This window comes from Ochotona princeps, chromosome 30 (genome assembly GCF_030435755.1).
Source record: "Ochotona princeps isolate mOchPri1 chromosome 30, mOchPri1.hap1, whole genome shotgun sequence".
NCBI lineage: Eukaryota > Metazoa > Chordata > Mammalia > Lagomorpha > Ochotonidae > Ochotona > Ochotona princeps.
This window is the reverse complement of record NC_080861.1, coordinates 7,043,492-7,063,712: the sequence shown is the minus strand read 5'-3', so window position 1 is coordinate 7,063,712 and position 20,221 is coordinate 7,043,492. Positions and strand designations below refer to the sequence as shown.

The window sequence follows — 20,221 nt, the reverse complement described above, 5'->3', positions numbered from 1 at the left end:
TAAATTCTTTCAAGTTGAAGGTACTTGTAAGTTTTGTTTTTGTGTGTGTTGACTGTTATTCTTACCAGACAACTCAAATGCCAGTTTAGCTATGGGACAAATTGGGAATCATAAATATATCTTTGAAAATTTTAAGTCTGTGCCTTAAAAATCATTAATGAATCAAAAAGAGGACATTTTTTAATTGTCATGACATAAGTGCTACTGTTTGATAATGCTTATCTCAGCCACCCCCTAGTAACGTATTTTTCGCAGCAAATAGAACAGCTTATCTGTGAGATACATTGTCATCTGTGAGAATGATGTGTCAGGGGTGCGAGGAACTTCAGTCTCTCAACAAGTCAAGTGGCTTCTAAATGCCTGTTGCAATGCGGTTGTTTATTCATTTCTGCAAATGACCATTGTAATTTTGTTTGACTTGAGATATATATATATATATATCTCAGAATTAATTTTTCTAAGTTAAAATGCGCTAACTGATGAGTCAGAGAGACAACCAGGAAGACTTTTTAGGACTAGACGACGATGAACTATAAGTCTGTGTTAAGAATATTCTACAAGCAAGGCTACATATGTTCAGAAAGGAGGAACTGGCAGAATATTGTGTGTGTCTAATTATATATATGCTGCTTAGTGACTGTCTATATCCAGGCCTTTGTTAAATTTACTTTTGTCTACCAAATTATAGATTAGTGTGTTTAAGTTTCCCTAAAGTTTTCTAATTTTACTGAATTTACTGGATTTTTATAAATTTATTTACTTAAAAGTTAGAGACACAGAGTCCCATCTGCTCACTCACTCTCCAGATACCTACGTGCCTAAGCTAGGCCAAGTTGGGACTGGAAGCCCTGATCCTGAGCAGGATCCACTGTGTGAAGAGCAGGACCCCTGTTACCTGAGCCAGCCCAGCTACCCTCAAGCTCTGCCTTGGCAGGAAGCTTGAATCGGGAAGCAGTAAGAGATTGAATGCAGGTGTAACACTGTAGGTTTGCAGGCACCTTCACCATTGGATTCAACATGTGCTCCCAGTTTATTGTATTTTGACAAGAGTAACCATATCTTAGTTGTTTTCACTTTAATTATCTAAACTATAATGATAAGTTAGCTTGGGGATTTTGTTTCCCTTCCGGTTTTTGTCTTCTTTTTAAATGTAGAAAACAGTACAGGAAAAAATAGGGAAATAGCTTTTAAGTGATTGTGACCTGCTTTTTAGCGGCATCAGTCCTTTGAAAAGGTGAAGTAACACTGAAGTGGGGGTTGGCATTGAGACACAGCTGGTTAAGCAGCATTCTGCAACTCTGGATGTCCATATGAGTGCCCATCTGAGTGCCAGCTGCTCCACTTGTGATCAGCTCCATGCTGATATGCCAAGGAGAGCAGCGGAGGTTGGCACAAAGCGCTGCCTCCCTCCCCTGCTTGGGAGGCCAAGGTGGGGTTCCAGACTTCTGGTTCTGGCTTGACAACCCTGGCCTTTACCACCATCGGGGCAATGAACCAACAGATGGGGGATCTCTGTCTCTCCTTCTCTCTAACTCTTTCAAATATATATACAAATATATTATATATATATATATATACACACACACACACATATGTATATATTTGTTTTGTTTTGAGCAAATCGTAGATTGCAAAGCAATTAATTATTCTAGATCAAGCATGGGCAAAGAGTATGTTGTTACTGTCTACGCTTTTTAGAATTAGTTACTTAACTGTGACATTGAGAAAGCAAAGCATTTATTATCTTTATAGAAAGGATTCTACTTAATAGATTATTCTAAAGCATATTTTTGTATGTTGGCTTATGAACATAAAATAAGGCAAAGTATGCATCCCTAGCAGTGATAATATGTACATTCTGATTGTTTGTATCGTTTTTTTGTTTTAAGTGAGGAAATGAAAACTCTGCTGAACCCCGAGTATCTGGAACATGATGCCTAGTAAGTAGAAAAATTTTTTTGACTTTGTTTGTAATCATCATTACTTTAATGAATCTTAAAACACGGTGTTATATTATTTTTCTAATTTTAGTGCAATGTTCTCACAACTCATGGAAACTGCTGAGCCTTGGTTTTCTACTTTTGAGCATGATGGTCACAAGGTAAACTCCTTCTTAAGATTGATTGATTGATTTGAAAGACAGACAATGAGAGAAAGACAGTAAGAGTCTGTCATCGACTGGTACACTTCCCAAATAGCCACAGAAATCCAATCTGGGCAGGCCGCAGCCAGGATCCAGGAGCCCCTGCTTGGTCTCCCACATGGGCGGCAGCAGCCCAAGTATTCAAACCATCCTCCCCTGTCTTGCTAGGGGCTTAGTGCAGAGCTGGAGCAGAAGCTAAGCAGCCAGGACTTGAACTGGCACTCCGTGTATGCTGCTCGTGCTACCAGCAACAGCTTAACCCACTGTATCACCGCTCTGGCCCCAACAGGCAAATCCTAAGTGTACTGATCTTTTCAATATATTTGAGATAAATGATGTTATCAAAGCAAATACAAGGGTGTATATAATGGGATTAGAGTATAAGATTGTTCAAAAAAATTTTTAAGTTTATGCGTACAAATGGTCTAAAAGCTTCACAAAGAGGCTAAATAAGGAAGGATGGATGGAAGGCTGTAGGGAAATATATTCTTAGAATTATGGTTATGAGCAAACTGTAATCTGTCGTTTTAGTATTAATATCAGATTAACATGCGCATTGAGAATTATATTATAGTAATTATCATGTATTTGACATGACCTGGGAAATCTAATAATACATTCCTTTAAAACTTCATGAAAAATAATTATTATAGAAAAGTTATCCATGTTTCTAATAATATTTTATACCAAAATAACTTATTTCCCTGGTGTAATCAGATTATAATATATAATATGTAGCCATTACTATTGCTATAGTAGACAATAAAAATAACCTAGAAATCTACATGACTACTTCAATAATTGGGGGATAATGGAACTAAAAAACAAGTTTAGGGCCAGACACCACATGTGATACACTAATCCCTGTTGGAGTGACTGGGTTTGAGTAACAGCTCCACTTCTGACTCAACTTCCTGCAGATAGACACATGGGGAGGCGAGAGGCAATGGCTTAAGGCTGTGGGTCTCTTCACGCTCGTGGGAGACCCCAATCTCCTGGCTGCTGCCTGCCTAACCCAGTTCTGTGTATCGGGAGCATTTAGGGGAAGCAGCAGATGGAAGATCTCTGTGTCTTCTTTGTTTATTTTTTTGGTCTAACAAAGAAATAGGGGGTTTTTTTCCTTAAAGTTTATTTTGGTACAAAATATTTTTGAAATGGACTAGCAACTTTGTTATAATACTAATTTTTCATAAACTTTTGGTGACTTCTTTCATGCACATTTCCATTTTTGACATCAAAATAAGCTTCTCTTTTAATTTCATTTTCCATCAATATTTTTAAAATTCCTCCTACACATCTCTCTAATACTATTGGCAGGTATTTAGTAGCAATATAAAGATTTTATATGAGCAAGTAGAAATTTTCCTTTATGTTGGTATATATTATTCACACAGTATAACCACTTAATTATGAAATTGTGGTAAACATTCTATTGCTATCCTAGTGAGTTTATATAAACATTGTTTCTAAAGTTACATTTAAAAAATCTTTGTTAAATGTATTTCTCAGGTTTTACCAATATATTGCTGTTAAAGTCACATAGTAAGCATGAATAATTCTTACCCACACTTCCTCTTATCATTTTTAAAAAATGTTAATTCGGGCCCGGCCCGGTAGCCTAGTAGCTAAAGTTCTCATGTCACATGCACCAGCATCCCTCGTGGGCGCCGATTCTAATCCCTGCAGCCCCGCTTCCCATCCAGCTCCTTGCTGGTAGCCTGGGGAAGCAGTCGAGGATGGCCCAAAGTCTTGAGACCCTGCACCCACCTGGGAGACCCAGAAGAGGTTCCTGCCTCCTGGATTCGAATCGGCTCAGCTCCGGCCATTGCAGCCACTTGGGGAGTGAATCAACGGACGAAAGATCTTCCTTTCTGTATCTCCTTCTCTCTGTATACCTGGCTTATCAATAAAAATAAAATAAATCTTTAAAAATATATAAAAATATCAATTGTTTTATTTGAAAGGCTTACAGAGAGAGAGAGAGCACTCAAAAGAGGGTAGCGAAAGAGAGAGAGATTTTTATCTCCAGCTTTTCTCCCCAAATGACCACAGTGGCAAGAGATGGGCCACTTTGGAGCAAGGAGTCAGAAGGTTCTTCCAGGTCTCCCACAGAGGTGCGGGGCCCCAAACACTCGGGCCACTGCTGTCCAGGCACACTGACAGGGAGCTGGATCAAAAATGGAGCAGCTGGGACTTGACATTGAATCTGCACCCTAACAGGCTGCACAGAGACAGCCTCTTATCCTGACTGTATTTTCATGGTGATGCAACTCACATAACTTTTACTTTCCTAATACATTGTAGTTCTTTTTAGAATATTCACTAATTACAGAACGTTTGTATCCCCCAAGAAGGAAGGCCATGCCCATTAGAGGTCACTCCTCATTCTTTCCTGTCCATAACGCTTGGCGTCACTAATCTTCCTTCCGTCTCAATGAATGTAATGATCCTAAGAATTGCATGTCAGTGGGATCATGGCACATATTGCCTGTTAGGGCCACCTCCTTTAACTTAGCGTAGTGTTCTCATTAGTCACCCAAGCTGTATCATTTAAATATTTCATTCCTTTACACTGCTGAATAAAATTCCATTATATAGATATACAATGTTTTGTTTATGTCTGCCTTAACTGAAAGGCATTTGAATACTTTTCATTTTCATTATTGTGTATAATGTTATTATAAAATTGAGGTACATACTTCGGTGTGAACATATGTTTTCAGTTCTCCTGAAGTATTCCTAGTTGCTGCATTAATTATCATTTTTAACCTAAAATAGATGTTATCTTTAAAGATCATCGTGGTATTTTTATTATCACATGATATTGTAAAAATTTTGACTTTTGTTGGCAGTAAATGTTGTTAAGAATATATGGGGTTTTTCCTAGTGTGGTTATCTTCTTCTGTATTGGTTTAGTTTATTGCATTCTGTTTAAAAGTGCATTTTACTCAGTCACTTTATTCTGGTTCTTAAAAAGTTAAAATGTGGAACTGGTGCTTCTAATGTGAGCGCTCTTGGATTAAGCCCAAACATCTCTCTTTCTGTCCATGTTATGAGTTAAGAAAGGTTTTGCTTTTTTGAGTGGTTAGATATCTATAGGAAAAATAATATTCTGTGATACATGAAAATTACATGAAGTTCAAATTAACGTGTTCATGAATAGAAAGTTTCATTGGGACATAGCCATTTACATTTGTTTATTTGTCATTTGTGGCTGCCTGGTCGTTATTATGGTAGTAATTACCATCGTACCACACAGATTATATCACCTGTAAACCCTGAAATATTTACTACCCCAGGTGTTAAAGTATTTCTCCTTGTACCAACAAGTTCCATTCTATAAAGGCTTCTGAAGGTGAGACCTGCTGTCCACACGTTTGACAAACTAGATTCTTGGACAAGGGATTTGAGGAAGTCACAACTTCTGTGAGCGTTAGAATTTTGAACAGTGGTCAAAATTTCATGCTGTGGACATTTTGTATTTTGTGACTGATTCTAACAGTATCTGGGAAATAGATATTGAAACTGTGAAGGCTACGTTTTCTGAGTTCTGCCTTACAGTAGATGCTGATACTACTGCTCCCAGTTTATGAAAATAGCTAATACCACACAAGATATTTTCCATTTTGCTATAAATTATCATTAGTATTACTTTTGAGTTTTTTTTTGCTTATGGGATTTTAAGCCTTCCATGCAAAGTGGAAGTCTTTCCAAAGCAGTGTTTGTATCGGCACAGATTTGTAACCGACACGTCAATCCTGATCGGAAACATAATTTGAAAAACAAAGCACATGTGCTGCTGATTAATGACAGCTCATTCTGTTCACAATAGGCATTGACTGCATGATTTGATTAAGTTAAACATGATTTGAATGGTTTGATTTAGGATCGGTTCCCTCCACAGCTATTGATTGTATTTTGTATAATTCTATTTATCCAAGATAGTTAGAAGATGAGTAGGTATGTTGCATGATTTTTAGAAACTTTACCTGAGGCCAGCATTGTGGCACAGCACGTTAACCTACAGCCTGCCATGCCATTGCTATTTGCTCAGCTTCTGATCCATCTCCCTGCCACTGCACCTGCTGCAGGTGGCTGAAATACCTGTGCCCCTGCTATCCTTTTGGGAGACCCAGAAGAGTCTCCTGGCTCCTGGCTTTGGCCTAACCCACATTTGTCTGTTATGGTCATCTTGGAAGTAAAAACATCTCTCTCACTCCGAATATTAGAAAGAGAAATAAAAAAGAAAGAAAAGAAAGTAATTGAGAGGAAAACAAATCACCTGAGCTAAGTGTCTCCTCCCAACAGTTCTCTGCTGAAGGGAAACTGTGTGACCAAAATATGCTAGACACTGAGAGGGGTAGTGAGAGCGTGTGTGAGAGAGAGCTTTCATGAGCTGGCTCACTCCTGCAGAACGCATTAGGGGCCTGGCAGCTGAAACTCCATCTGTGTCTCCCCAGTGTGTGCCAGGAACTCAGGCTCTTGGCTGTGCTCGGCTGCTCTCCAGGTGTGGGCAGGAGGCTGAATAGGACGTGGAGCAGCTGGGACTCGAACTGGTAACTCCGTGAGATGCTAGGCTTTGCTACTCTCCAGCCTGAAAATGTATGAATTATTAGTCATTAGTAAAAGTTATTTGCCCCAGATGTTAACATCATTAAAAATTATTTGAATGTCAGTATGATTTTGATAGGGATGAAAATTTTTCATTAAAACATCCTATCATTTGAAGAGAATACTAGATAGTAAAAATTGAGAAAATAAGTGTCCATGATCCATGGAGAGTACCCCTTATACATGGGACCTGAGGTGTGTGGATTCACAGATTGGGGGCTTGAATGCATTTGCGTGCACATAATGAACTCTCCTGGGAATGGGCCCCAAGTAGAAACACAACATTCACTTTTCTTCCGGACCCACCTTATACAGACAGCCAAGGGTAATGGTACACAGTTGCTTCAGTGTGCCTGGCATTCTTAGCATGAGCAGTCACAAAGGCAGGTGTACAATTTCCTACTGTGGCATCATATCAGTGCTCAACTAGTTGGAGATTTTTGTAATATTTCGTATTTCAGATTCTAAAATTAGCCATGAGCAACCTCTTTAGAGGGTCATTTTCTATTGTCTATCCAAATTAACACAAATGAATTGAATTATAAAAATTAATAAGGTCTTATAACCTTTGGATAAAGATACAAGAGCCCGGTGTAGGGAACACAAAGCAGATTTGAAACGACTCTGGACAGAATCTTCCAGCAAGTCTTCCCTTCTACCTACATTTCCTTCCAGTCCCCACTGGGTATCCTCCATGCCGATTAGCAGGTGGTCTGATGTGGAGTTCTGGGATGTTCTGTTTAGTCTTTTCTACAGTACTTTGTCTTCTTTATCATTGTTGTCAGAGCTGTTCCACCGATAAAAACATGGCATTCCTTGGAGAGATCTCAGAGGTTAGTAGGAGAGACAAGAAGTAAAGGGAGAGAGAGGAAGTTAGAGAAGTAACAGCAGCGCTGCAGCACAAGAGTTAGGTGTGCATTTGAGTTCCTTAGTGAAAACACTGAGAAGGTGATGTTTCAGCTGGGAGAGGGGCAGCTCAGGCCCTGGAAGCAGACTTCAGGAGGGGCTGACCAGATAGCAAAAGGCCTCAGGGGCCTAAGGTATTCATGTGCTTTTCTTGAGTGGAAATGATGAAACACTAACAAAAAGCTTACCAAGGGAATTTTCTGTACTGTGTTTTCTGTTTTTCTTTCTTTTTATTTAAAATTTATTTATTTTTATTGGAAAGGCAGATATACCGAGAGAAGGAGAGACAGAGAGGAAGATCTGATCTAACGTCCAATGGTTCACTCCCCAAGCGGCCGCAACGACTGGAGCTGAGCCAATCTGAAACCAGGAACCAGGAGCTCTTCTGGGTTTCCCACATGGGTGCAGGATTCCAAGGTTTTGGGCCATCCTCAACTGCTTTCCCAGGCCACAAGCAGGGAGCTAGATGGGAAGCAGGACCGCCTGGATTAGAGCAGGTGCCCAACCACTACGCTATCGCACTGGGCCCTGTTTTCTATTTTTCAAAGATTTATTTTATTTACTTGGAAGCCAGAAGTATATATATATATAGAGAGAGAATTTTTTCCACCTGCTAGTTCATTTCCCAATTGGCTGCAACAGCCAGGTTGAGCCAGAATGAACCTAGAGCCAAAAACTCCATCCAGGTCTCCCACATGCATGCAGGCGCTCACACACTTGGGTCACCTTGCGCTCCTTTCCCAGGCCATTAGCTGGATGGGAAGTGGAGCGGCTGAGATGCGAACTGGTGCCCATGTGGGATTCTGGCATTGCATTTGAAGGCCTTACTGCCTGTGCCACGTTCTGGCCTCATCTACTTTCTATTTTAAATAACTCACCTTTTGTGCTTTGGCAGGTTAAATAGATCATAAATTTAGAGGCACCTAGAGCAGTGAACAGGAAAGAAATTATTAGGCCTCAAGTCATATTGTGACAATTGGGCAGCAGGAAAAAGGACAGATAAAAGTGGCACCAAGGAGCCAAAATAAGCAAAATTCCAGGAGGCCTGAGGTGGGCGGAAGTGAAGGGAAGAACATGTTTCTGAGCAGAAGATGATGAAGTTCGGTTGTAGGACTACAGAATTAGAGAGCTTCTGGCAGTCCAGGGTTCCTTGCCAATGTTTGAATTTATTGGAGGCATTCAAGAGTTCTAGGCTAAGAATACATGCTGGGAACACTAGTATTGGTAGAAGCAGTGTGTGAGATCACTTGGGGATAGCATGTAAGTATGATTATAAAGTGCAGCTAATACCAGAACTACATGAAAAAGCAGAATTTGAAAATTAGAAGAATACGAGGTAGAGAGACTAACTGAGAATGAGCGGTAGACCAAACGCCACGGCAGAGATGCTGTCATGCCGTCATGGGAAAGGTTGAACCTGAGCACTGAATGTCAAAGAAAGAGAAGACACAATGTTAGAAAAAAATCACTGGACTTGGGGAGGTTGTATGGATGTTGGAGTTTACCTGCAAGCATTAGAATGAGTTGCTGAGAGATCTCTTTATGTGGACAAAGGAGAACAGGAAGAGAAGTTGATCCAATGTGTTGTGTTTTTTTTTAAGTCACCTATACTTTTTGGTTTAGACACTTTTAAAATCTTTTTTCTTGGCTATGTAATTGAAAAGGATGTTTAGATAACATCTTTGCTTCAAAGTCTCGTTTCCTCTAACTTTTTAAATCTTTTTTTAGCTCAGATTAGAGAAGTTTTCATGTACTGTTTTTAATGTTGAAATGTATGCCCCAAGCAGTAGATTTCTATCAAGGTACCCGTTGTATGCTACAGATGGTCAACTAAACTGACTGGGGACAGACTGTAGTGGCCCCACTACCTCAGCCAGAATTACCTCGTAAGAAACATAGTGCCACAGATTGGCATTGTGGCATAGTGGGGCAAAGCCATATGGGTGCCAGTTTGAGTCCCAGATGTTTCACCTCTGTCCAGCTCCATGCTGATGTGCCTGGGAAAAGCAGGGAAGGATGTCCCAAATGTTTGGGGCCCTGCACCCATGTTGAAAACCCAAAAGATGCTGCTGACTCCTGGCTTGGTACTGGTCCAGCCCTGGCCATTGGCAGTCATGAAGCAACTCTTTAACTCTGACTTCTAAATAAATGAAAAATAAACCTTGAAAGGGGAAAAAAGTTGTTTTGACGAGAGGAAATGAGTCAAGGGGATACACAATGAAAGATCTTTTAGAACAGTTTCTGACTGTATCCTTATGAGCACCATCATTAGATGTTAGCACATGATTGTACATTTAAAGCATTGGCCGTGAGAAGGTTTTTGTTCTTGTTTCAGCTTTCATTATGTACATATATTTGTTAATCTCATATGGAAATAATACATATTTTATTTTTGCTTGTTTTAGGGGAAAGAAACGTTGATGACTCCTATTCCCTTTGCTAGACCACAGGATCTAGGGCCAACAATTGCAATTGTTACTAAAGTCAACCAAATCCAGGATCATCTCCTGAAGAAGCATGATATTGAACTCTACATGCACTTGAACAGACTGGAGATTGCACCACAGATATATGGCTTGTAAGTGTTAAAGTCTCAAATTTAACTATATCTAATTATGATTTTAAAAAGCTTTTACATGTCTGAGATACCTAAAAGTGGGAACTGGTTCTATTTCAGCTCCACTTTGTTTTACATGTGTGTTATGGTCCTATGTACCGTGCTTTAAGCCTGTTATAATAATAACTGGGTATTTATTATACCTTTGTTATAGTTGAAACTAATGCCTAAACCAATTTTACACATATTAAACAATGAATTCACAAATCAGATGCAGACAGGATTGGCTACATAATTTGCAGGGTCCTGTTTGAAAAAAAATGCAAGCTTCTGTTAAAAAAAAAAAGATCAGTAAGAACCTCAAAATGATGCCGGCAGATCTTTAAGCCAAACAGTCTCAACAGTGCAACACTGCACGGGGAGAGAGGCTATGCAGCGCCAGCCTCCAATCCAAGCAGTCCTAGAAGAGATTCATGTGGATTTCTCTTGGTAAGAATCATGTCCCTCTCAGTGAACTTGATTTTTTTTCCAGCTGCTTAACTTCTTTTATTTTAAACATTTTGATACATGTATTTATGGGGAACAGTGTGATAATTCAGTACATGTAGTCAGTACGTCAGAATCATCTCAGGTTGCTTATATTTGCTATTCTTCAGTAATTGACAACGTATTTCATTAATGAGCATATCCACAGGGTGCAGTGTGATGTTCAATAAAAGCACGCATGTACTGATCACATCAAAGTCACTCATTTTCCTGTAATACATACTATAGCACTCCTTAGATATGTGAGGAGTGCTGTACAAGTTTTAGTGGCTATAAATTGTGTAGAAAAATTAGAAAAGTCATAGCTTTAATTAATATGAATAAACTGTGTAATGCTAGAGAAATCAGAGTCCTTTAAATTTAAATAGCAAAATATTCACATCCAGCACAGAGCATTTTCTTGGTCGATATTTTCTGCACCCCCTGAGTCTGCGTTAGGGAGAAATGTGCGCCTCAGAAGGTACTGTGAAGTTATGCATTGCAGATGCTCACCAAGTTACGAATTCATTGTCTGAAATGCAGAGAATCCCAAACGAGTCAAAAGTTTCAGACCATCATGGGGCTGTTTATTTAACCCAGACAAAATAATCAAGGAGTGTTTTATTTATGTTCTCACCTTATGCATAGTCTTTAATTTATAATAACCTCCATTATTTTTCTGCTCTGGAAGCCCTGAACTCTGATTAAAGAAGTCTGCCTTCCTGTGTTAGTGCTGTTTGTTTTCATTCCTATGACTTAAGATTGACCTCATCATTGAAAACAGTACCATCCTTCCCACTGCAAATGAGAAGGTAGCATTTGACATGGGAATTGGGTAGCACTATAGTTTATGAATGAATGGCTGTTTGTACTTAGAAGTCTAATATGTGTATGATGGTAGACATAAAAAGTTATTTTAATATAGCTTGTAACAAGGTTAGGAATTAAATTCTATCTTCCTCTACATTATACACACTGAGGCTTAATTATATTCAGATCCAAAAGTCTATTTATACTCTGAAAAATTGTATACTAACATCTAAAAATTGGTTTTAAATACTGGGAAAAATTTGATTCAGATGATATTTTCACTTCTTTGAAATGCTTTACAGTATTTTGCCTCTTTTCCTGAACTGGAAATTTATGCTGCAATGGCCTTGACACGGGCTTGTGTAGAATCATTCATAACCAGGATGTTCTTGTTTCTTTTCAGGTGTTAGTTTCCTTCCATTTTCTCTTCCTTATAATAATTCATAGAGTTTCTTGTCATCTTGACCAATTGCTTCCCAGTAATATTCCATGATCCATGACATAATTTTTTCTGGAAGGAAAAATTACGGGGAGATTGAGGCAGAGATAAAAAGAGAAAGAGAGACATCTTGCATTCACTGGTTCACTCCCACATGGTTAAAACCCCTGGTTGGACCAGGTCAGAGTCAGGAGCCAGGGACTGCCCGTGGGTCTACTTCAAGGGGAGCAGGAGCCCAAGGAGTTAGGCTATGTTCTGATCCTTTCTCTGGTGCGTTAGTAGGGAACGGCTTAGAAGTGAAGCAGCTGCAACTGGAACTCAGGCCTATGCAGGATGCCAGCGCTGGTGGTGACGGCTTACCCAGTGTGCCACATGCTGGCGCTCCCGTTTATGCTTTGCTCACCAGAATTATGTATTATTAAACTTTGAGGAAGAGGTAACTCAGTGTTTCACTTTGGTCTCTATCTCACTTTTTAATGGAAGGATTTTACTTAACCCGTTCCTTGCTTTAGCAGAATTTTATTTCTTTTATGGGGTGCGTGGAAGTTCATTTGATTGAATTTTCTTATGGCCCTGTGTGCTACCCTATGCTATGTTATTCCATCTGTATGTTTCTTATTGATAACTGTTAGAAATTCTGAGATCAAAGAATAATATAGAGACACAGACTTTGACATGGACAGACCACTTTGAACCTTTGTTTTTTGTTTGTGGAATGGAAATTTAAAATGTGTCTATAAATTGACTTTGAGAATTAAGTCACAGTATACAAAAATGTAGTGTTTTCTACATAGTAAACATGTAGCACCTATTTGGAAATACCTTTATTATCATTGTCTGTCGTTACCGTTGTTTAATTAGATACCATAGCTGTCTGATTCATGAACTATTTCAGCTCTTTGACTTTGTGTGTTTTCTTCACTGAAGCATATGGGCTTCTACATATTTAGGATCTTGTAACAGCCATCATTTCTAAAGAGATGGTGTAGAAGTTGAGAATGAACTTCTAGAAATTACCACAGCAACTTGGCACAGTAACTGTGTATCTTCAAACTTAACACTTAGTGTAGCTTTGTATCTCGTAGAAATTATTGGAATATTTTGCTGTTTTCTATATTGTAGAGGTATTATTGGTCTAATTGCTAATGCCACTCCTTGTTGGAAGAAGTTGTTAATTTTAGAGTCAAAATTAATACTTGAAATGTAGTCTCTGGTTTGAGTATATTATCATCAGTGGGGAAAATATGAAATGATAAAGTTTTAAGTTCATAAAAATGCTCTTGAGGTGACTTTTGCCCTACCAATGAAGATGTTAAGATTAAGATGACTGGACCCAGCATGATAGCCAACAGGCTAAATCCTCACCTTGCATGCGCCTGGATTCTGTGTGGGCACTGGCATGAGTCCCAGGCTGTTCCACTTCCCATCCAGCAAGGGATGGTTTCAGAAATGGAGCAGCAGGGGCGTAAATTGGTGCCCACACGGTGTGCTGTGTTGCAAGTGGTGGCTTAGACCAAAATAAGTATTTTCTTGCAAATTAGGTTTTTCAACAAAATTAGAAAATTGTATCAGGAAAATATCAATAATGTATAAGCTGATGGTAAAATGTTAACCATTATCACTGACTTGAATAAAATGAGAAATAAATTAAGTATTTGGGGTAAGGTCCTAGAAACTAGGCTGATGTATATCCAATAGTGAGTTCCGGTTTCTAATTTTAGTTAACCTGCAATACTTAAGAAATTATCTAAATTTGTTTTCTAGTGGCATTATAGTTGTCTTTTAGAATAACAGTGTTAGTTACTCCATTCTTAAACCCAATCATGAATTTGTTTTCAAGTCTCCTGAGGTGGAAGATGTGCTGTGTATAAACATATGCACTACATTTGGCTAGCAAAATTATTTAAAATTAGGATCAATGGTTATTGACAAAATATTAATTGCGCTGACATTGGATAACATTATTCCAAATTAACTTGTCCTAATTATTGGTAAATTGATAATTATTTACCTTGAAATACAAGAATAAATACTCATAAAATCCTGAATGCTATAAAGTGCATAACTTACCACATATTGTACATGTTGTATATAAAGTACATTATCTCCTAGATAATTTTAATTTTTTGCATTTGTTTTTGCTATTGTTAGCAAATGTTGAATCAGTTTTGTTAGGTTGAAATTAACCTGCAAGTATATGTTTAACATGTGACAGTATAAAATAATACATGGTAAAAGTAGCTTGCACTGGGGTTTTAAATTTTTGCAAAAATTTCTCTTGCTGCTTTTAGAATGAAACTCTGCATGCTTTGGTTCAATATAATAAACATTCCTGGATTGTATTTTGCTTAGCAATTATTGATTGGTATTTGGGTTTTTTTTAAATAGGTTTTATAATAGAAGCTCTTGATGCACAATAACCAATTTCCAAAACAAGAGTTTGAATAAGTTATTTTCAGTTTGCAGAGTTATGTCTGTGGTGTTTTCATTTTATGCATGACAAGAATGTCCTGTGTTTTCATCACTTGAAGAATTTTGTGCAGAAGCATCTAAAATATTTGTTATGTTCCTATGACTAGTCACTTCCATATTGTCCAATCTTCATTACAAAAGATCAAACAGAAATTCAATATTCTTTGCACTTAATATTATTATGCTATACTTTTACAAAGAGAATAAAATTGAAATTTAAGTTAAACATATTTACTAGATTAACTGTTTTATTAATACCTTCAAATATATTGAATCTGTGCATTTAGACGATATTTTGTGCTTTGATATAAATAGAGTGCATAATAAGCATCTGTGGGATGTGCAATTAATGTCACTTTTGAGGAAAGACCCTCATCACACACTTGGGCTTTGGCACTCCTGAATTACGAGCTCTTTGTGACACTCACGGGATGAATTCTGTATCCCCCAAATGCTTATTATACATCTTCCATGTCTACTTTCTATTTTCTGGACTAGCAGTTACTTTGCTCTGTAGTTTATGAGGAAGTTAATTGAGATTCTTAGTTATTGATAAATAATCTGCTAAATGTTGTGATAAAATTTAAAGTGTATTTATATCACATACACTAGTCCTGATATATTATCTTTTAATTGTATGTGAATATTAAGTTTTTCTTTAACCTTACATGTAAATATAAACATGATTAGAAAGTGTCACTCTGAACCATCAGGAGTCAGTATAATTATTCACGTTAAAAATTCTATCACAAGTGAGGAGAGTCCTAGACAGCTCCTGAGTGTTGTACGCCTTCTGCTTTGTTTTTACATGATAAGCATAACTGGTAAACTATGAGGACTGAAAGTTAATAAGCCTTGTTTTCATTTACCATGGAATATTCTAGAATTTCTACTTCTGAAAAAGCTGAACTTCTTTTCCTGAGCTGTAATTTTGCTTTTCATTCTTGTGATCACATAATTAAGAAAAATAAAACATTTCTTAATTGGTGTATCTCCTCTGGCGTGGTGCGTCACAGGAGCTGGCGAAAGCACTGTTAGTGGATGCAGACACGCAGTAGGCCCTAATCCAATGTATTTCTAAATAACTCTTTATAGACAATTCTGAATTACGGCTTAGTCTGAGGTAGTGAAAGATTTAAAAGTGAAGCTTAATTTATTACTCTATCTGGCCATGGTTTTAAAGTTTCTGACTTTGAAGATCTTCCTTAAATGTGAGGCATGTTTATTAAATTAAATACTCTTTCTTGATATACATTAAGCACACTAAAATGCTTTTCAATAAATAAGAACATTTTAGATACAGGAAATTCTGATTCGACTGCCATGGTTCAAGCCACAAATACAAAGCAGACATTTCTCCCTGTCTTCAGCTCTTGCCTTTGGCAGGCAAAACAGCACAAACCACCACACCTGTGAGACCTGTTGGACTCAGATTTTCTAATTTTCAAGGATAAATCCAGACTCCCAACAGGCTTTCAAATAGGGTTCACTATGGAAAAAGTTTGTCTAAACATTGTTAGGTCCAGTCATAACTGAGGGGGAAGACAGAACGTTTACTGAACTGGAAGCACTACCAGAGTTTCAGTAAGCCAAGTGATATTCATTTATTCACACAATGTAATCTTACTTAAATCAGGACTTTCAGTCCAAAATATTCTGTCAGTTATTTATGATCTAAATTCTAGTGGGTGAGAATTAAATTATGATACACATTTAAAAACTTGAGTTTTTGCCTTAATGAAATATTTGAGATCATGGCTCATATTTGCAAATATTCATGGAGTATTTGTTATTGGCATTAAGCATCATTTTTTTTCTTAATGGTTTATTCATCTTTATAGCAGAGGCAGATTTACGGAGAAAAGAGACAGACAGAAAGTTCTATCTGCTATCACTCTCCCCAGTGGCTGCAACCGCTTGAGCTGAGCTGATCTGAAGCCAGGAGACAAGAGCTTCTTCCAGGTCTTCCCAAGAACTTGGGCCATCCTCCACTGTTTTCCCAGGCCACAAGCAGGGAGCTGGATGGGAAGTGGAGCAGCTGGGACACAAACTAGCACCTATTTGGGATCCCAGGGCTTTTAAGGGGAGAATTTTAGCCAATTGAGCCTCACACAAAGCCCAGCACTAAGCATCTTACTGAAGGCTTTCCATAAATTTTCATGTTGGTCTTTAAAACACATTGTGATAGGCATTGCTATTGTCTCCATTTTGCAAATCCAGAAATGAAAGCTTACAATAGCTTGGTTGTGTCAAACAGCTACCAAAAAGCTAAGCTAGACTGAAATATTAAACATACATTCATTCTAATTTTTAAACATTTTTTTAAAAATTACTTTCATTTTGTTTGAAAAGTAGAGAAGCAGACCCAGAGTTCTCCCATGTACTGAATCACTCACCCAATGCCCGCCAGCAGCCCAAAACTCCCAGTAATGTCTTACTCAGATGACAGAGACCAAAGACCAGAGCCATCACCTGCTACCTTCATAGATTACGCAGGAAACTTGATTGGTGTTAGAGGAGCTGGGATTCATCTGAAGGAGAGTAAAGCAGGGAATTCGCATGCTATGTTTCTCTGCTTTATATATATATGTACATATATATATATATAAAGCAGTTTATATATATATACATATATATATAAAGTTTATACATATATATAAAGCAGTTTAAAAATAATTAGGAAAGATTATAGAATAAGATAATAAAAAAGTGTCTTTTGTTAGAAATACTGTCTATATTTGCTTGCTTCCCCCCCTTTTTTCCTTTTTTTTTTCATCTTTTTTTCTATTCATTTATTCATTAATTACAGTGTATTACATGACACAATTTCATAGGTACTGGGATTCTCCCCCCTTCACCCCAAACCCCTCCCCCATGGTGAGTCCCCCCACCTTGATGCATAACCACAGCCCAAGTTCCACCGAGACTCCCTAATTAAAAGCTCACACCATACAGAGTCCAGCATCCCACTTGTCCAGTCAAGTTCAACGGCCTCTTAGGGAGGCCCTCTCAGGTTTGAGGGCAGAGCCAGCAGAGCGTCACCTCGATCAATGAGATCAGCAACAATCCAGCTACGATGAGACTGGTGCAGAGTCCACTGATTGACATAGTCCGTCTTAGAGTTTCCCCTTGTCCAGTTTTTCGCTGCAAACATATAGCTGAGGTGGTTGATTGATCTACTCCATCTTCTATCTTTTCTTGGTTAATGTTTTGATTCCTCCATTTTGTTCAGGGGAATCCCCAAAGAAATTTTGAGGTGTTCCCAGTCCAGGCGAGGAGCTGGGATTCAAACCAGGCATTCCAGTGTGAGTTGCAACATCCCAAGTGATAATTTAAGTGCTCTAGCCAATAACCTACAATGTAATTTTACGAAGACTGTTAGCTTGTTAAAAAGAAAAAAAACTAAGGCAGCAAAAGTTACTGTGCATCACATTGGACCACAAACCAAGTTCAGCATCACAAATCAAGCTTCTAAAGGTGGGGAATTGGAAACATCTCATGAATGATCAGAAAATATCCTTATAAAGAAGATGTAGGGCCAGATGCAATGGTTCCATGGCTAAATCCTCAGCTTGCAAGTGCCAGGCTCCTGTAGAGGTGCCAGTTCCTGTCCTGGCAGCTCCATATGCCACCCAGCTCCCTGATTATGCCCTGAGAAAGCAGGTGCTTGGGATCCGGCCCCCACATGGGAGACCCAGAGGAGGCCCCCTAACTTCCAATTGGCTCAGTTCTGGTTCTGTCAGCCATTTGGGAAGTGAAGTAGCAGATGGAAGATCTTTCTGTTTCTCCTTTCCTTAAATCTCATCTGTCTTTCCAGTAAAAATAAATAAAATCTTTTAAGAGAAAAAGAAGATATAGAAGCTCAAGGACCCTGGAAAACCCTGACAACAATCAGAAATAGAAAAGCTCAAAGTCTTCCACATGAGGATATGTCAGCCAGCAGCAGGATGGCTAAAATACTCAGCCATCGCTTCTAGGTTTAAATGCTAGATCTGAGTCCAACACTGACCTTATTTGGGTCAGCCTGCCAGATAAAAAATAAAGAGGGGCAGCTATTGATGATCATGGGAATTTTCGACTTTAATTTTATATTTGACCTACCAAAAGGAAGAGTTAATTGTTTAAGTGAAAGAAATAAATCGTGCCAAAGTTTGTCTTAGCATGGACACAGGATAGGGAAGATGAGTGGCACCAAGTCACACATCCACAAACTTAGTAAAGGTGCCATCCACACGCCTCCCGAAGGAAAATTATGCATTTCCCAGTGAGTGTGAATAAAAGCTAAAGATTCAGCCAACCAAAGGGAAAACACATCTAAGAGGACAGCTGTAAAACGCTGTCCCTGCGAAATGATGCGGTCTCTAGAGCTGAATGCAACTGTCACTAGTACTTTGAAGAGCAGCAGTCATTTAAAGCATTTATTTATTCCTTAGATCTACCTTGTCCTAATTAAGAGGGAAGTATAGAATTTGTATAATTTATCAGCACACTTAGAGGAGATCAAATACACCATTTCATTGCTATTTCTGAATTAAGGTAATTTTTTAAAAATCCTTGGTAAAATAGTACCTATGCCATAGTATTGTGAGGGTAAATGAGAAAAATCAGAGTATAATACCTCACACATTGTAAGCATTCAATAAAAGTTCATTGTTGTTCATTTTTATGTACTTTATGCAAAATGCTTGGCTCCTAATGAGATTCACTGAAGAGTAATAATAAAAACAAGTGAAAAGAATGCTTACGAAGGAAATGTAAAAGATGATGACAAAACTATTACACAATAGTTACAGAATGTAAATGCCTTAAGCTAACCTGGTGAAACATTTAGATTCTCCACTGACTAACCTTATGAGCCACATCCAACTCTGTGTTACTTAACAGACACAGCTAAAATAAATTCAGAGTTGCTGATTTGATACCAGAGTGATAATATCAAGAAAATGTACTTCCAAAGAAAGCATTGGAAGGAACAAGTATCCTGCTGTATTGCTAAAACACTCAAGAGTATGGACACTACGGGCCTGCTGTTAAGACACCCCTTTGGAACGCCAGCATACCATATTGAAGTGCCTGAGTTCAAGTCCCTGTTCTGCTTCTCATCTAACTCCCTGGTAGTGCACACCATGACAGGGAGCAAGTGAAGACCAAGAGCATAGACCTCTGTAACCCACCAGGGAGATCAGCTGGAGTTCCTGACTGTTGACTTCAGTCTGGTCTGGTCCAGCCTTACCTGTTGCAGGCATTTGGAGAGTGGACCATAGATGGAAGATTTTTTTCCTCTCTCTCCATCTGTTTCTGTCTGCCTTAAACTTTCAGTGTTTTTAAAGATTTATTTTTTTATTTAAAAACCAGAATTATAGGGAAGGAGGGAGGGAGGGAGGAAGAGATGGAGAGAGAGATTCAATGTGCTGATTGAGAACCCCGAATCATTGCAATAGCCAAGACTGTTCATTGATACATCTATCAGATGCTTTCCTAATGGAACCTGCAGCATGACACATATTCCATTATTATTTTTGATATGTGGCTCTATGAAAAGAAAGGAAAAAGAAAGCAAGAATCACAAACCATTTAGATGAAGTAGTTATTAAAAATATAGTGTGATAGAAAATTTACAGTTTGGTGGAAATTAAGCAAAAAAAATAGAAAAACAATTAGTGAAAAATATATAGGAATAGATCAGCTCTGTTCCAAAAACCGTGGAGTTCCTGAAAATATCGGAGAAAGACATTCTAACAGGGTAAATTTAAAATTT

At 38.2% G+C, this 20,221-nt stretch overlaps 1 protein-coding gene across 2 annotated transcripts in view; it reads left to right on the top strand.

The window, feature by feature from the left end:
- The window catches only part of TBC1D5 (TBC1 domain family member 5), a 273,887-nt gene that overhangs the window by 127,433 nt on the left and 126,233 nt on the right, over window positions 1–20,221 (top strand). For both annotated transcript variants that reach the window (XM_058657229.1, XM_058657228.1), the window contains exons 10-12: window positions 1,894–1,940; window positions 2,032–2,101; window positions 10,066–10,238. In XM_058657229.1, the coding sequence (XP_058513212.1) occupies window positions 1,894–1,940; window positions 2,032–2,101; window positions 10,066–10,238 (290 nt within the window). The remainder of the gene's footprint in view (window positions 1–1,893; window positions 1,941–2,031; window positions 2,102–10,065; window positions 10,239–20,221) is intronic.